The 19,258-nt window shown below is 39.2% G+C and overlaps 1 protein-coding gene across 5 annotated transcripts; it reads right to left on the reverse strand.

Annotated features, from left to right (window-relative positions):
• Positions 1-92: 92 nt before the first annotated feature.
• LOC107588494 (thyroid hormone receptor-associated protein 3-like) lies at positions 93-15,615 on the reverse strand. 5 transcript variants are annotated; one of them, XM_016276608.1, is made up of 11 exons: positions 15,429-15,615; positions 10,272-11,105; positions 5,487-6,212; positions 5,166-5,335; positions 4,818-4,929; positions 4,589-4,673; positions 3,652-3,839; positions 2,767-2,806; positions 1,120-1,251; positions 903-1,037; positions 93-759 (listed from the first exon to the last, which is right to left on the reverse strand). In XM_016276608.1, exons 1-11 carry the CDS (start codon positions 15,560-15,562, stop codon positions 541-543), a joined length of 2,775 nt encoding a protein of 924 aa, XP_016132094.1. In that variant the 5' UTR covers positions 15,563-15,615; the 3' UTR covers positions 93-540. The 5 variants fall into 5 exon arrangements, with proteins under 5 accessions (XP_016132094.1, XP_016132093.1, XP_016132098.1 ...); XM_016276607.1 differs by having other exon boundaries at positions 903-1,040; XM_016276612.1 differs by lacking the exon at positions 15,429-15,615 and adding an exon at positions 12,492-12,697 and having other exon boundaries at positions 903-1,040.
• Between the last annotated feature and the right edge of the window lie 3,643 nt (positions 15,616-19,258).

Below are 19,258 nucleotides of genomic sequence, written 5' to 3' on the forward strand. Positions count from 1 at the left end.
AAATGGACAAATATCAGCTGATCAATTGGCCTGCCTTATCCAATCAGTCTTTCACTACTTAGATATTAACTTTTTGTTCTGCGTTTGTTTCGTTTGCATGTTTTAATAGTCTTGTGCAAAAAACGAGACCGGATTCACAATGGAGGCACTCGATTTCGAGATGGAGTGCTAATTCTTCCAGAGATTTAAGGATAGAAAATAAGTTTGAAGTTGCCTTTAACAGTGTCTGCCATGATTAGATGAATGTGCTCCTCTAAATAACTTTGCTTAAACTCCATAATATGTATTTTTCTATTAACTTTTGAGAGTTTGCATGTACAAAAAAAAAAAAAAACATACACAGAAAGCACAAAACACGACCAAGCTGACAAAAAGCATCCTCACGAAAATAGGAAATCAAAGCAATACAATAAAAAAGCCTCTTTCCTATGAAAAAGTTTTAGATGCATATGGATGTGAATATTATATCCAAAGGCTGACAAGTCTTATCCCAGGGTTTAAAGCATGATGAGGGATCTTAACATCGTTACTGCTCTGTTCTCACTGGTCCTGTTCTACATCTTCTCCTTGCTGTTCGCCCTCATCATCATCAGTGGTCTGGAATTTATCATGGGCCCATTTAGGGCTCGTATTATTGATGGTGTTGGTATTTGTGGCCCTCCGGAGGATGAAACGTCCCTTTGCGCGAAGAGCATTACCGCTACCACGTCCTCGTGTGTCCATCATCTTCTTCTCAGCTTCACCTTCTCTTTCACTGTGCTGCAAAGACAAAAAATACAGACTTGCCAAGAATCTTCTTGATGCAATTATATAACATATAGTTGTAGGTGGGACTATTTTTTCCATTAGAAACTCCAATAGAAAGGGAAAGCAGAATGGGTGTTACAAAGATCACAACATACTAGGAAGTATTTCTTGTTCTTGGGAGTGTATTCTTGATCCCAGTCGTCATTCTTTGCTGACATGTTCATCTGTGAATCACCATTACTGCTTCCATGGAAATGTCCTCGGTTCCAACTTCTGCCACGCATTCTAAGCTGCTGAGAAACAGCAAATGGCAACCTTAAGTACCACAGCAATAAACAAACATCTTAGTTATTTCATACACTCAAAACTTACAAAGCCTCCTCGTGCCCGTCCTCTTTCTGCAGGCTCTCCATACTCTCTAAGCCCCTGTTGTATTTTGGAGAAACCTTCTGCCTTGATCTCAGCGTCTTCTTCGTGGTAAACAAAGGAAGATGAGGAAGATGACTCAGAATGCTCACGTTTCTTCTTGTTTTTCCTTAGGAATTAAATAACATTAGATTCAGACATTGTTCATGAATGTTAACAGGTCTTAAAAATTCAAAAATCAACTGGATCGAAGGTAACAAATTTTATTGTTCTTCAACATGCGCAAGATGACTTTATCAGGTCATTTGCTTCTCCACCAACTATAAATTAATCTTTACCAGAAGGAAATCAGGACATTTTTTAAACACTTGACAGCCTTTATCCAACATATTCCATATATACAGCTGACCAGAAAGGCAAAAAGGTGCATTCACACTGACAGGGATTTAATAGCTGAAGGTGACCAAGTGGCTGTCCTATTGGGCACAAGCAGGCATTTAAACTTGACGGTATCAGGAGGTTAAAATCATGTAAGCTCCACTCCCATTGGAAGTCGCTGCATCGTTTTGCAGCTCATTTGCATAAAATTCAACTCTGCTCAACATTTGCACAAGTTTGAAGTTGCCTTTAACAGTGTCTGCCATGATTAGATGAATGTGCTCCTCTAAATAACTTTGCTTAAACTCCATAATATGTATTTTTCTATTAACTTTTGAGAGTTTGCATGTACAAAAAAAAAAAAAAAAATACACAGAAAGCACAAAACACGACCAAGCTGACAAAAAGCATCCTCACGAAAATAGGAAATCAAAGCAATACAATAAAAAAGCCTCTTTCCTATGAAAAAGTTTTAGACGCATATGGATGTGAATATTATATCCAAAGGCTGACAAGTCTTATCCCAGGGTTTAAAGCATGATGAGGGATCTTAACATCGTTACTGCTCTGTTCTCACTGGTCCTGGTCTACATCTTCTCCTTGCTGTTCGCCCTCATCATCATCAGTGGTCTGGAATTTATCATGGGCCCATTTAGGGCTCGTATTATTGATGGTGTTGGTATTTGTGGCCCTCCGGAGGATGAAACGTCCCTTTGCGCGAAGAGCATTACCGCTACCACGTCCTCGTGTGTCCATCATCTTCTTCTCAGCTTCACCTTCTCTTTCACTGTGCTGCAAAGACAAAAAATACAGACTTGCCAAGAATCTTCTTGATGCAATTATATAACATATAGTTGTAGGTGGGACTATTTTTTCCATTAGAAACTCCAATAGAAAGGGAAAGCAGAATGGGTGTTACAAAGATCACAACATACTAGGAAGTATTTCTTGTTCTTGGGAGTGTATTCTTGATCCCAGTCGTCATTCTTTGCTGACATGTTCATCTGTGAATCACCATTACTGCTTCCATGGAAATGTCCTCGGTTCCAACTTCTGCCACGCATTCTAAGCTGCTGAGAAACAGCAAATGGCAACCTTAAGTACCACAGCAATAAACAAACATCTTAGTTATTTCATACACTCAAAACTTACAAAGCCTCCTCGTGCCCGTCCTCTTTCTGCAGGCTCTCCATACTCTCTAAGCCCCTGTTGTATTTTGGAGAAACCTTCTGCCTTGATCTCAGCGTCTTCTTCGTGGTAAACAAAGGAAGATGAGGAAGATGACTCAGAATGCTCACGTTTCTTCTTGTTTTTCCTTAGGAATTAAATAACATTAGATTCAGACATTGTTCATGAATGTTAACAGGTCTTAAAAATTCAAAAATCAACTGGATCGAAGGTAACAAATTTTATTGTTCTTCAACATGCGCAAGATGACTTTATCAGGTCATTTGCTTCTCCACCAACTATAAATTAATCTTTACCAGAAGGAAATCAGGACATTTTTTAAACACTTGACAGCCTTTATCCAACATATTCCATATATACAGCTGACCAGAAAGGCAAAAAGGTGCATTCACACTGACAGGGATTTAATAGCTGAAGGTGACCAAGTGGCTGTCCTATTGGGCACAAGCAGGCATTTAAACTTGACGGTATCAGGAGGTTAAAATCATGTAAGCTCCACTCCCATTGGAAGTCGCTGCATCGTTTTGCAGCTCATTTGCATAAAATTCAACTCTGCTCAACATTTGCACTGAGTGTGAACGCATCTCCAGGCCTTTTTATAAATGTTTTTAAGGCCTCTTGAGAGGCTCAAGATGGACTTCTTGACGGTTTCATCTTGCTTAATCTTTACTTGACTCAACCATTCTTTTAATGTTGAGGCAAGTAAAATTTTATCTGAAATTGCTAATTGTTTATTGGTTGATCGAAATACTACATTTAGAGAAGTCATTATCACCAAGGCAGGATTTTTTTCACTTGAGAGGTCACAACAAACCCAAACAAAAATACAACTGTCAGCTTATTATTTTTGTCACCAAAATGGCTGCAGCTTCAACCGTTTAAGTCTCTCTTCATTCTGTTTTCCAAGCTGAACAACTCATAGCAGAACCTCTTTATTTCTGATCACTCTCACATGCCTATACAGCAGCTTACTTCAGTTTTTTGTGGTTCTTTGAGTTTTTCTCAGTGGATATTTCCTTGCTTGAACCTGGAGATTCCCTCGATACTCTTCCTCCATACTCTTCCTCTCTGTGCTCTCTCTCCCCACTCAAGTATTTCTTTCTGCGCTCAATATCCAGCCGAAGGTCCACTGAATTACCTTTAGATTTTTTACCATCGACCTGTGGTGAGGAGAAAGAGATATTTTGGCCAGATGAGGGTTAGCAGCATTCCAGTAGCTTCATGTAGCATTGCATGGGGTGGGACCAAAAAGAAAAACATGGCAACAGCTGAATTAAAACAACCATGCAAATGGATGAGAGGAAGAGACCTTTTCTAATATCATTTTAAGTGGCATTTTGGCTTCACACAGTCTTTCAACAGACTAATTAAACAGTATTTCTCAGAAATGGCAACAGGCCGCAAAGGTAACCCTTGGATTTCCTCTTACTTGCTCACCAAAATAAAAAAAAAGACATTTAACAAAACAAAATAGTACATGAGGCAACATTACAGGACCACAGCAGATATACTTTCATTGGTGCTCATGAAAGTATGTTGTTTTTACTTGGCCTAAACACCTCACTTGTTCTTTGCAGGCTTTGAAGAGGAATACTTACTATGACTTTTGCTTAGAGTCCTTTGAATGGATTTGACATGGGAACAACTGGTCACTTCCATTTCTGACCCCTGATTTCTTGCCTCTTAGGAAGGCTTGTACCCATAGTAAAAGGTTACCATCAAACGTTGAGGGGGCATTTACAACACAACAACCTGAATGCACCTCTTTTTGCATCTCACATTTGGACATTTATGCATCTCTCATCAGAAACAGAGTTTAGAGTGAGAAGGAAGCCTAAGAATGCTCTGGCTGGATCACTCGAGCAGCATTCTTTTCCAAAATACGTCATATTTCAAAATGTTCGGTCACCTTGAAGCTGTTTTCCTTGGAGCTTTTCATCTCATCAAACAGAAGAGAGTGCCTCTTAAAAGCACTGGGAGAAACATCAATTCTCCTGTGAAAAAAAAGAGGTGGAGAGAGGAATATTTTGATAAATGTCGATCCTCCTTTCTTAGAGCCTTAGAAATTGTCAAAACAAATAAATTACTAATACGTGCATGAGAAAGCAGCCTGGGAAGTTGTCCCTGAATGTTTGTACCTGTGTATCTCTGGACTCTTTCTCTGCTTCATGAATTCTTTCTCAGCAGCTCGTCTCTGGTACATGGCAAATCGGTCATTTAAGGTCAATCCAGAGGAAGGAAAATATTGAGCTGTGGGCGGGCAAAAAACAATTGATATTTTTGAATTAAATTATGAATTAGTCATATAAATAATTTTTAAATATAATAAATGAATAAAGCATTTCACCAAGTAATAAAACCTGAATAAACAAAACAAAACAAAAAGCTACAAAATATTAATTAAATTAATACATTTAATTTTTAGAATACAGTGTACCCTCTCAGAAACTTGGCTGCAAAAGACATCAGTCATCATATTCAGTCACCTTTAATGTGATGGACAATTGAAACTATGTGTTGGGCATACAGCTCAGATGGGCTTTTGGGTGACTGCTGAGCCTGAAGATGCTGAAGGACAGATTGAAACTCCAAATCCTTCTTATCGAGATGCAGTAAATCCAGAAGATTCATTCTTTCATTGCTCAAAACAGACGTCCTGTCAAATACAACAACGGTTAGGAAAGGCAAAATGAAATAGAATTCAAATCTGATTGTCAGAAGCAGTCATATGCACAACGTTTTGTGAAGATGCAAGTAGAAGCAAAAGGTCCTTGCTGAGATCTTGGAGGGAAACGAAAATCATTTACCTTGCAAGGTCATCACTTAGAGAATCCATTCTCACACTGAATTCACTTCCTCTTTTCACTGAAGCTCTTGGTGGGGATTCCTCGTTCATAACCACAAACATCTCTTGCTCACGGTTCTCAGAGCTCCTCCTGGGCAGCAGTGTGGGTTTAGAAGAGGAACTTAGAGTGGTTTTCTCCTTTCGTTTTACATTAGAGAGCTTTTCAGGTGAGGGATCCTTAAACATGCCACTGAGCTGGTCTCTCTTAGATAGAGCAGCTAGTAAATTCGCTGCTCTTTCCTGTTTATGGCAGAGCAGGAGAGCTTCCAGCTCATCATCCCACGCCATGTCCTGCATCCTCCTGATACGATTCTCGAACATTTCACGAGCGGACACCGTGACTTTGCTTTTGCTTTTGGAAGGATCGTTTTCCTTATCCCTCACGCTATCAGGCATCTCCATTTCTTCATCATCGTCCTCTCCATCCTCGCACAGAAGTGTCGGGCCATTTCGTGAACCCCATTTAATGGAGCTTATGGATAACTCATTACCATCACCACTCTTGGCAGATTTGGATTTCTCCTTCTCTCCTGCGTTGTCGTGATCTACAGTGCGAGACAACTCAATGCTCTTTTCAAACATTTCTCCGTTTTCTTTATCACATACTATATCTCCATTACTTTTCCCTTTATGTGTGTTGTCGTCCCATGTAGAGGCCTGTTTTTTAAGATTTTGCTCCTCCAGAAATCTAGTCAACGAGAGAAAGACATTCTCAGTTTATTGTTATTTTCAATAACATGCTCAGACGCATCTGTTGTCAGTTTAACGTGACCAAGGACTTCTGCACCAAGTCAAATTGACAGAACTATTCGTAAACTGTAATGGATTTGTTCATTTTACCGTGCACAAATGAATGGCTTCCACTGTGAAAGAGGTAAACAAGTGGGTGTGAGGCTTGGAAAATTTCACTTCATCCATTTGCAAAGTGCAAATATAAACCTTTTAGACCTTTTTAGAACATCTAAATGACAGATTGTGAGCTGACATTTGCAAACAAGGCATATCTAGCTTTTCATGTGTGTTGGCTCCTTCTTCCAACAGCTCTGTTGATGCATTTGAAGGGCAGATTGCAAACCCAACTGTGCAATCTTACTTTTTGTCTGGCACACATACAGGATTTATTGTGTTATTTCCACTCTTACACTGACTAAAATAAAAGTAAAAAAGAAAAAGAAAATAGAAAGCAAATTTCAAATGCATATAATCCATTGAAATGATGAACATCTGTCATTTAATTCGCTTGAAAGGCCTAAAACACAGTATGTACAAGACAAATTAATCTAGGGCTGGGTAGAAATGGGAAGAAATAGGGCTTTGTTTGAACAATTGACTACTATGTATCAGTCCTATTTAGTGAATCAAAAATATACAATGCATCCAGTGTAGCCTTGATTCTGGCAATTAATGAAACTTATGGGATGATTTGTATTATGAATGGTTTAAAAAGATGAGTTACTGATTTGAATCGATCTGAAATGGCCCTTTATGATATACAGCATTAGCAGACAGAGACTAAATGGAATCGAATCAGGAAGCCTGCAATAATACCCAGCCCTAGGATAAACAATGAAATAATATACACTATTGGTAAACATTTTGGAATAACTATGATTTTTTTGTTTTTAAAATAAGTCACTCAGTTGCATTTATTTGATTAAAAATACAGTAAAAACTGTGTTTAATATTTTGAAATATTATTACAATTTAAAAGAACTATTTTCTCATTTAAAATATTTTAAAATGTAATTTATGCCCATGGCGGCAAAGCTGAATTTTCAGCAGCCATTACTCCAGTCTTCAGCATCACATGATTTTCAATGAATGATCGCTCCTAATATTATCAGTCTGTCACGATACTGATGTTAGGGAGACGAAGGCACGACGAAGATTATAACAACAAATCCTTTTAATGGTAATCCACACGATGAAGAGGGTCTAACACACAGGGTAACATTAAACAATACCGGACAAAGGAAGACAGGACAGACTACACTTTAAATACGGGAGCAAATTAAGATAATTAATTACACACACACCTGAACTATACACTCTTAAAAATAAATGTGCTTCAAAAGGTTCTTCACAGCGATGCCATAGAAGAACCATTTTTGGTTCCACAAAGAACCATTCAGTCAAAGGTTCTTTAAAGATCCATCTCTTTCTTACCTTTTTATAATCTGAAGAACCTTCTTTCGCCACAAAGAACCGTTTGTAAAACAGAAAGGTTCTTCAGATGTTAAAGGTTCTTTATGGAACCATTTAGACAAAAAGGTTCTTCTATGGCATCGTGAAGCACCTTTATTTTTAAGAGTGTATGACACAATCAAACATGAGGGAAACTAGGTCACACAGAGCACATGAGGGATGAAAACAGAACAAAAGTCCAATGGGGTGTGACAGACCGCTCCCCTCCTGGAAGGCTCGACCTCACGCCGTGGGGACAAAGGGAGGGACGGAGGGGGACATAGGAGGAGGACACATAGAGTGGAGAAGGGATGGTGACAAGGGACGGCGAAGGGCAGGCAGACAAGACAGGTGGAGGACGGACACCCAGGAGGAGGACAATGACAACCAAAGTCCAGGGTGGAGCTGACAGAGGGAGAAGCCAGTGAGAAGCTAGGAGGGAGCAAGAGGAGCCAGGTGTGACCCAGGCCACAGCCCTGATGGTGGCCAACGGAGGGGCCGACGGAGGGAGGAGCCATGGCGGAGGAAGGGAGCAGATGGCCCCGGCGACTGAGGCAGAGGCGGGGATCCGGAAGACCGTAGTGGAGCGACAGAGGACCAAGGTGGAGCTGGAGGGAAGGAGGAGCCTGACAGAGGCAGAGGGATGGAGGGACGAAGTGTAGCCGGAGGAGTGGAGTCCTGAGGCGGCGGATGGTCGACGACAGACTAAGGCGGAGCTGGAGGGACAAGGGAGCCCGGCGGAGCTGGTGGACTGATGGGCCACGGCGGAGAGGAGGGAGCTAAGAGCCATGGCGGAGCCGCTGGGTTGAAGGGCCGAGGCAGAGTCCTGAACTTAGAGGCTGGAGGTGGAGACAAGGGATCCTCCAGCCACGATGCCGATGGAGACTGGCAGACCCTTGGCGATCCCACCGCACAGATGATGGGCTGAGGGTGAGCAGAGGGGCTGCCAGGAGACAGCGGTGGCAATGGTGAGGACTGGTGCAGAGGTGGTGGGAGAGGGAGGCTGGTCGGGAGTTCAGGATGCTCAGGGGGCTCAGGAACAGTGTGTGCTTCCCACACACATCACAAGGCCACTCCCAACACCGGGAGTGCATGTAACAGGGGGTTGACCTCCATGGTCGTTGTCCCACAGGCAGATAGACAGTTCAGGGCAGACAGACAGTTTAGGGCAGGCAGATAATTCAGGGCACGCAGATAGTTCAGGGCAGACAGAGAGTTCAGACGAAGGCGGGAGAAGAGGGGGCATGTCTGCATATACATCCCAGTCATAGTCCACTGAGCTTGGTTCACCCTCAGCCATGGTGCAGTGGGCGGAGCTTCCCTCCACGCTCTTGCTGTACATAGCAATCTCCCCCGTGGTGATCTCTGTAGCTGCCTCTCGCACCTGGTCTGACGTCACAGGCTCTGGCTCCGGTGCGATCCTAAACTCTGTCGCTCCATTATGCAGTCACGGCGGGCTCAGGCTCTCCGTCATCGGTGGGCTCTGGCTTTTGCTCCACGCAGCAGGGTGATGTTGGGCTGGGCTCTAGGTCCTGTCGTGCTCCGGATCGGGGTAGGACGCTCTCCAGACACCAAAACATGGCCTCCCTCCAGTTCAGTCCAAGGGTGTCTGGGAGGTCCACGGGGCGATGGTAATTTTCCCCCGATCCGGAACAGGGATTTCAGCGTCTCATCATCAAATGAGGACGTGACGGCAAGACGAGTAAATCCCAGAGCGAACGTTACCAGGTCGTGGCTGAGCCAAAATTGAGAATTTCGCCGCCCATTCCATTTCTTTCTTTTTTCATGGTCTGGTATTCTGTCACGATACTGCTGTTAGGGAGACGAAAGCACCACGAAGATTATAACAACAAATCCTTTTAATGGTAATCCACACGATGAAGAGGGTCTAACACACAGGGTAACATTAAACAATACCGGACAAAGGAAGACAGGACAGACTACACTTTAAATACAGGAGCAAATGAAGATAATTAATGACACACACCTGAACTAAATGACACAATCAAACATGAGGGAAACTAGGTCACACAGAGCACATGAGGGATGAAAAAGTCCAATGGAGTGTGTCACAGCGTTAAACTGCTTTAATATTTATTTATTTATTTATTTATTTTTATTTCCTTTTTCTGGATTCTTTGATCAATAAAAAAATTCAAACAAACAGCATTTTGTAACATTATGTCTTATGTCATTTGTAATAATATTGTCACTTTTGATCAATTTGTGTGTCATTGACAATAATAAGAAATGTTTCCTGTGCACCAAATCAGCATATTAGTATTAGAATGATTTCTGAATTATCATGTGGCACTGAAGACTGGAGTAATGGCTGAAAATTCTGAAAATAAAACAGTAATCACAGAAGTAAAATAGATTTTGAAATATTTTAAACAGAAAACAATTACATTAAATTGTAATAATATTTCATAATATTACTGTATTTTTGATCAAATAAATGCAGCCTTGATGAGCCTTAGAGACTTCTATTATTCCAAACTTTTAGGATGTGTACAAACTGACAAATAAGCAACAGTTTTTCATTAAAAGAAAGCAAACTTACTTCAAAAACGCAGTGGAGATAGCAATTGTATCATCTGTCTGTTGGTCAATATTCGTAAAGAGCCCAAAACCATTGAAAACTGGTGTAAGGCTTTTCTTTATGGGGCTGGTGTTTGAAGGTGCAGTTTCAACACTCTGCCAGGTGGTGGCACCTTTATTAGGAGCTTTATGAGCAGGAATTGTCACATTGGTTGCAGAGTCCATCGGTTGGTCATTAGTGACAGTGGAGCAAACCTGCGGACTTGCCTTTTTAGGACTAGTGTCATGGTTCCTCAAAACCTGACAGTTCTCCACAGCCCTGTCTCCATCAGAGTTCCCTTTGGCCACTGGAGAGCCTCCAACCTGCTCTGCCAGAGCCCCATCTCCTCCTCCGTGGGTTTCTTCTGGCACAGAGGTGTCCTCTTTGCAACTGCGTTTGGCAGACCCAGAGTTGGAGGAGGAAGAGTGGTGCGACTGTGGCGATCTCCCTGAGGACGACCTGTCAGAGCGACGGGAATGGCTGCGGGACTGAGGACTTTTTGACTGCTTCTTGGGAGAGCGTGAACGCGAACGGCCCCTCTTAGGGCTGTTGGGGTGGTACTGCTGCTGCTGCTGCTGCTGATGGTGCTGCCGGAAGTTCTGCCAGTTTTTGGGTCGATAGTTATTATATCCACCCCTTCCACCACGCTGAAAGCGGCCACGGAAAAAGCCCTGACCTCTGCCCCGAAAGTAATATGGCCTCCGGAAGCCTCTGTGGTTGCCTCGAAACTCACGTTGATTCTGGTACTCCCGTGTGTGGTTCCGCTCCCGGTTGTGGGACGGAGAATGGGATCTTGACCGAGAGCGAGACCTAGAGCTTGAAGACAACAAAAAGAAGAACCGAGTCAGCAAAACTCTTTAGGACATAGAAAATGACACAAAGAGACATTATATGCTATAGTGTTTTTCCAAGGAAAACAACAAAATAATTTTTTAATCTAATTTTTACTAAGATTTTTTTGTTTACAACTATGAGATCTCATAGATCAACTATGAGAGATATGAGAGAGAGAGAGAGCGAGAGAGAGTGAGAGAGAGAGAAAAAAAACTAAACAAAACATAAAAGTAGCCTATACATCTTCTTCTGGAGCCTCAAGATACCTCTGCGTGACAACAACAGACCAAAGATTTTCACTACTAATCTTTACCTCCATTGCAGATCTCAAATCTAATTTTATTCAAATGTAATTTGGTTATGAGACACTTTAGAACAAATTACATTCATTTTATTGATGTCCAACTAAATTTTTCAAAATAACAGTAAATAATGACTTGTGGGCCCCTTCCTCACACAAATAAACAATTTTCTATAATGCTTTTATAGTGTTTTTATCCTTTTTGTAGCTAGAAAGCCCAGTAGTTGTATGAAAAAGACTCTCTTAAAAGAATGCATAATAATAATAATAATAATAATAATAATAAATTAATGAATGTTATTAAATGAACAACAACAACAACAACAATAAAAGGTTGACTATCCCTTTAATAACTGATAACATTCATTTCTAAAGCAAAAAGGCCAATGAATATAGCAGTACAATTTTACAAATATACAAGAAATATTTATTTCATATATTCTATAATTGTGAATTCAGCTGTTTCGATTTACGATTTAAGATCAATAATTAGTGTAACACTATTTCACAGAATTATTTCAGGTAGTATACACTGCTGCTATGACCAATTACAAATAAAAGCTCTGGGTGCAAGGTCAACTTTAGCCACACGGTGGACCTGTTGTTCTATCTATGAACACATCTAAATTAAATAGTTCTGGTCTCTCTGTAAAGCAGTCCATTTCAGCATGCCTTAACATATCACAAACACTGATAATCAACTAAACAACTTGCACATGCAAGTACTTCATACTGTGCATTGCACTCTGATCTATAGAATATTCCATATGTATAATTTATAGAATATAATCTCATTGGGAAATGAACAGACACTGAAACATTTCAACATTATGCACACGTCAACTGTGTCAGACAAAAAAATTACAGAAGACATGCAATTATGCCTAGCATTGTATTAAAACCTGTCATTCTAGTAGAGTGGATTTTTTTGTCATTTTTGAAAGTGAAATGGTGTTGCAAATGATTATCCAACTGGAGCACCCTGCAACCGAATTACAATCCAACAAACAACTACAAACATAATGACATTAACAATAATCTACAGTTTCGGCTGGTTTTGTACTCACCTGATGCGCTTTTTCATTGGAATACAGAGTAAGAAGGTAGTGCACAGAGCAACATGATACTCTCACAGTGAGAAAGAGGGACTTTACATATCCTCTAGTGAGCGCGGATGGAAAGAGTCAGTCACATGGGTCATATTGGAAAGATTTCTACTCTCTTTTCTACGAAGCAAAGAGGAGGTTCTCAGCCAGCCAGTTACAACACATTAGCTTTGTACAGAGAGCAGACTTTAACTGAAGGTAACAATTACAACAGCTCCCTTATTTGAAAAGCTATTATCCACTAGTTAAGTTAAATTGATTTAAGTAATTGTTTAGTCACTCTCATGTAATTCCAAACCTATATCATTTTCTGTCTTCTGGGAAGCACAAAAGCAGACATTTTAATTGTACTGGTTGCACTTTTCCCTGTTATTACAATGAATGGAAACTGAGGCATTTAATCTTCTAAAGGGTGCAAAAGCAACATAAAAGTCATCCATATGACTCATACACTGAACGGCATGTCTTCTAAAGTCATATGATAGCTTTATATGAGATACTGACCAAATTTAAGTCATTATTGACTGAAAACCTTGATATTGTAGCTCACATCTCACAAGATAATTCAGAATGACATAATTTTTGGTCTGTTTGTCACACAAAGCTATCATAAGACTTCAGAAGACCTGTCATATCGACAACTTTAATAGAGTTTGCGTCTTTTTAAAGGGGTCATATGATGCGATTTCATTTTTTCCTTTCTCTTTGGAGTGTTACAAGCTCTTGGTGCATAAAGAAGATCTGTAAAGTTGCAAAGACTAAAGTCTCAAATCCAAAGAGATATTCTTTATAAAAGTTCAGAGTCAGCCACGCCTACCTAAAACGGCTCGTTCGAACACGCCCCCACATATCTACCTCACTATGTGGGAAGATTTGCATAACGCCGCCCAAATGTTCATGCAAAGAAAGAAGAGTTTTATGTTTACGTGGCACGATGCAATGCAACGCAACACGTAAAAAGACAGTATAAGTCATTAGAATCAGTAATTATGTCCCCACTGGATGCAACAAATGCCTCGTTTGTAATGGGTTTGAACGTTTTTGTGTCGTCGCTCCGGCTGGGACAGGGCATCACAGTATGGTGAGGGGAGTAACATTTCCGTAGCTGGCCAATCAGAGCACACCTCGCTTTTTCAGACCGATGAGCTTTGTAAAAATCGACGCATTTCAAAAAGGCGGGGCATAGAGGAGAAACAATAATGTACAGTATGTGGAAAATAATGTGTTTTTTAACTTTAAACCACATAAACACATTTCATTACACCAAATACACAATATAATGTTCTTTTTAGCAGCATCATATGACCCCTTTAAAGCTTGACACCTTTAACTCTAATGGCACTTAAAAAAGCAACTAGTACAATTCTTTGTTCCACAGAAGAAAAAATAAATACAGATTTGGAAAGACATGAGGGTGAGTAAATGGACAAACTTTGGACAAACTGTCCCTTTTATTTAGTACTTTGCTTTCTCAGAAACAGGGTATTTATAATTTGGAAATGACTGCATTTTCATCCACTTATGACCTTATGACAGTTTGACTTCATTCAAAACCATACAGCTATGCTTCATTTAAATGACATGCATGCATCAAGCTTTTTCCAGTTGTGGCATCTCTCTGAAACTGTGGTCAGCAGTGAGAGGCCAGGCTCACAAATAAGGGACATCAGATTTGACCCTCTACAGATTCCATTTGCATGAAAAATCAACATTGTACATCTCTCCGACTGGCCTCAAAGTACACTGTCAACCACACAGGAAAAAGGATCCATGCTTATGGGAAAAAAAATCATGCATCCTCAAAAATATTTAAAACAAAATACCAGAGTACCACAAATACGTATCCGTTTTTGTCTAATACAGAGCAGCAGTTTTTTGGCAGAGGCAATTTACATTTGGCTACCTAACGGGCTCCACTGTGTTGTAAGCACAAAACCAGCAGTCCTATGAGAATGTGCAGGGAAGTACAATTTTAGCACGGGAAATAAGAAAGTGTGGTGAGCCTTTCCAAAGCCACAGCCCTTCCCAAATATGAGGCTTTATGCAATGCTGACGAACACATGGAGAGTAAAATCACAGTGACTGAGCAGCCCCTTTTCAACAAGTGAGGAAGCCGGAGTATAAAAGCACAGGGTGCTTTCATTTATGTACGGAGGTGTACCTTACATAACTTTGGCCTGGCAGCTGTGGCTAGACGGCTGAGACTGGGATATTGATTTTAATTTAAAACGAGTCATGGAGGGGAAGCTGAGTCACGTGTTTACAATGTTCCATTGTGTGTTTATGAACAAAGTGAGAAGTTAACAGTTTGCCAACCCACTCAATCCTTAAGCACATCTGTCAAGACACAGTAAGCCTTATTGTGTTTAGATTTGTACTTTGTAGTTGGGTCAGAATGAGTAGCTAATGTTCATTGTTCACCAAGCACAAGATTATAAGTAGACCCAGATGGAATCTTTCTTCTTGCATTTTCTGGGTTTATTTACACAGAATTGTGAGCTAATTCCATATGGGCCTGATTGGAAGACAGCAGAAGAGGCTAAATGAATCTGCATGAATGACCTAGTAGTCAGGAAAATGGAAATGATTACTGATCATTTAATTAGTTTTTTTCCTCTTAGAAATTATAATACAACACATCCCTTCTTTCCTATTCATTCTGTTACATATTTAAGTCCACAACACATCACTGAAAGTGATGACTGAAACTTGAAAGTACAAAGTCGGACTCAAAACTGAAATTAATAATTGAAACCAACTCCTTCATCCAGCATCTGCACACACCTGCTTTGTACGCTGCATTAATGGTAAACATCAAATTTTTCATTTACAAAATATTTTGTATGCCATGATGATTGCAAAGCCAGTAGTTTCCATTTAATTAGCATTGACACTTACCAATATCTGCGTTTCCTGGATCTAGATCTAGAGCTGCTTTGTGATCTGGAACGGGAGCGGGAATCAGAATGGGATCTTGATCTGGAGGCCGAGCGAGAGTGAGACCTGGACTTTGATTTCTGTGTCTTTGACATTGTCGCTTGTAGCCTCTCACATATGTGCCTGTAACAACACGAAAACCATTCAGACCAGCAAATTACAAAAAAGTTGAAATCATTAAAAAATGACATTTTTAAAAAGTTTTATGAGCTGTTACCATGTTTGTTCTAGATTTTTTATAAAAGAGTTTATAGTGTTACAAGGGCTTGCTTTACTTTAAAAACTGTATGTAAATCCCCACTCATCCATCTACATTGAGATGTTTATTCTCTGGGACATTAAGATGGGTTGGCTTGGCAGTATTAAAATTTCCAATATCTTTAAATCACTGTTTGTCAGGCTACAACCTGGAAAAATAAGCACTAAAGGCACATCAGGAATTAATTATGGAATGTCAGTCTACAAGGCTGATCATGTTTATGTGAGGGATCATCAACAGACAGTCTGTCATTATTCTTAATAATAATTTAGTCAGTTTATTTTGTGATAATGGCTGGCTAACTGTACATTATACCGCTCATTACACAACTAAATATTGATTTGAGTTGACTTTGTTTTTTATTTTCTTACCTACCTACCTATATATTATATTAAAACTTCCACCAGAAAAAAAAAAATCATTATAGCAATCAGCCAACAATCCAACAATATTAAGAGTAATATTAATACTGTAAACATCCGAAGTGATTTTTACTACAGTCGATAGCTGAGATGTAAGATGGCATCATTTGTGCTGTACAAAACAAAATGCGTGAGTCTACAGTGTGAAGCAAGAGACATGAAAGTAGCGCCAGTTTCAGTTACCGATGAGAAATATTGCCATGCGAGACAGTACAACACTCGGGTTCCAGAAGTAAAAATCAAATTCATTTTTATGACAGACCTACTGTGAGCTATAAGGTTTTTAATTGATGGTATATGCTTTTATTGACTTTTAAAAAAAAATTTATTCCTGGTAAAAAGACTCTGCAAAGCGAGCTCCTTTAGCATCTGCCCATGATGGGAATGACAGTCTTCATACACTCTCAAACTACTTTATATGTATATTAGTATATGCATACTGTGCAATAACATTGTTTCTATATACAAAATCAACCTCTTGAAATCAGCAGTTTTATATTCGTTTGCCATCTTTTATTTGATTATGTCATGTTTCCCTCATTAAAGCCATTAAGTAGACAGTCTTGTAATCTTTTGTCTTTGTAATGTTGTGATTCACCTCGCTGATAGCTGGTTGTTTGATTCATGGCTTATAAATCTTAAACGAAGACAAAATTCCAAATGGAAAAATGAATGGGAAAAACATTTCCAAAGCCAAGGCCACTAAAAAAGTGGAAGGCACTGATGAACTCTATTAGGAAGTATCAAAGTTCTGAATGTCACGATTGACCAGTTGAAAATTGGCCATTTTAGTGCAGTGTGTAATTTCTGTACCAGTAGGAATAGCAAAAACAATGACCAGGAAATCCACTTAAAACGTCTAATTTAAGAACGGGTAAATGGCTTTACTTATAGTCTTCCTTGTACATTAAAATGCGATAGGAGAAAGTTGATCAGCACTGAAAAAATGCACACTTCAGCTTCAATTAATCTGACTTTCTTTCAAGATTTAAATATACACACTGCATGTGTTGAGTCTACTGACAAGGACAAATGTGAGGAAAAGCTACAGGCTTGGCAGGACAGATGTAAAGTGACGCCACATTAGCATTGAGGCGAGAGTGATTTACTGGCTCTTTAATTTTATTCCCAATGTATTTAAAGAGGTGTTGAAAGGTGATTCTGTTTATTGTCCATTATCTTTACCCTCCACAAATGCCCTCAACTGTTTCGCTGGCCTCACTCTTGGGTTTTTACCATAGGGAACACTGGTGATCAAAGAGAGACAGCACTGGCTCAAAATAAACTTGCAGCAGAGATAAAGAGAGAGCTTTTGAGTTCACTGCGATGGCTGCAAATATCCATATTATAAGCTGCTCCTCGACTGCTTGACATCATACCGGTTTTAAGATAGTACTATTAATTAAAGTTACTAAACATAGATTCAAATCTATATTTGCTATCTTTGCACTCATTACTAAGTGCGACACATTCAAGCTATTTGTTTACTTTATCTGGACAGAAAGCAACTGGTGACGCATCGCAAACAATTAGCTGTCACCTAACTGATCCATTAGGACTGCTGATATAAGGATCTCAAATAGATGCACAGAAATAGACCCTTAAGGCCCGTTCACACCAAGAACGATAACTATATTAGCATCCACACCAACAAATGATAACATTCTGATTATTCTAAGTGCATTATGCACTTACAATGTCTGCAGCTTTCAATGCTCAAGCGCTTAAAAGCCGACTGGATTCTGATTGGCTGTCAATATTTTTTATCATTCATCAGCTGGAAAAAATGCTTTGAAAGTGACTCCAACTATATTGTTTTTTGTGTGTCATTATTGTAATACAGTAATTGTTGTGTGGACTGCACTATTCTCTTCTTTTTATCTTCTTCTAACTTTAACTCTTATCTTTAACTATATGGTTATAGTTATCGTTATAGTTGTCATTCTTGGTGTAAATGGCCCTTTTTGTGTTCCATGACATCCTAGACTTTCTCTTGGCTTTGCTTGTGATAAACAAGTCTCAAGATTTACTGCCATTTTTTGGTAATCCTACATATGACGTGCAATTCACCTCGGCACTCCAGAAAAGATTTTTGGGAGCTTTTCCTTTTTAAGACTCATCAGAAGTAGCTTTGCACACAGGAAATTGCAGACTGAACGCTTAAGCTACAATTCACTGTGGTATTTTTGTGTATAGCATGCTAGTCTGAGTAGATCCGTGTTGCTGTTTTAGAAAACACTGACCGAAATGAACCCAAAACCTCTTTTTTTTTAGTAATATCATGCATGTTTGTCTATTTATTTTTAATTAAGAAATAAAAGCTTCATATCTTTGAAAATGATTTTAACTGATGCCAAAAAATATCAAACTGATTTTGAAAACCTTATGAATGTTTACCAGTTAATGAATAGTGAAAGGAATAATGAAAAATGCATTTTACTAGTTATTCTTACAACAGTAAAACTGTGGTAATTTGGCATCATCAATAATCACTGTCAAAAACATATGAATTAAACTAAATGACACAAAGCTGCTTGCATGCTGAAGTAGCTCGTTCCCAGAGTACATTTGTAGTTTGTTTTATCCTCTTTTATTCCATTTAACTCTATTATTTTATTATATTAAAGTTTCTATTAAAAAAAATTCAGAAAGGCGGGGCATAGAGGAGAAACAATAATGTACAGTATGTGGAAAATAATGTGTTTTTTTAACCTTAAACCGCATAAACACATTTCATTACACCAAATACACAAAATAATGTTATTTTTAGCAGCATCATATGACCCCTTTAAGTTATATTAGAGGTAGGGTGCAATTTGTTAAAAACAGAGGGGGCTATTTGGAAAGAGAGTGTCATCATTGAAATTTTAATATAGAAATTTAGACAAGGTAGAAATACAGTGTAATTCATATAAAATGAACAGTAAAAATACATAATAATGTATTAATAATAAATAATGTTTTAAACTGAATTACAGTCTATCCATAATATTGCTTTCTTTAGTGATAAAGTCATCTTGTCGGAGTCAGAACAGAAATATGCACAGATCAAGCACCGTTTATACACAAAAACAGTTATATGAGAAATATGTTGGTGGATTTTGATGTGA

Source organism: Sinocyclocheilus grahami, unplaced genomic scaffold, assembly GCF_001515645.1.
Source record: "Sinocyclocheilus grahami isolate Dianchi unplaced genomic scaffold, SAMN03320097.WGS_v1.1 scaffold104.1, whole genome shotgun sequence".
In the NCBI taxonomy this organism is placed as follows: domain Eukaryota; kingdom Metazoa; phylum Chordata; class Actinopteri; order Cypriniformes; family Cyprinidae; genus Sinocyclocheilus; species Sinocyclocheilus grahami.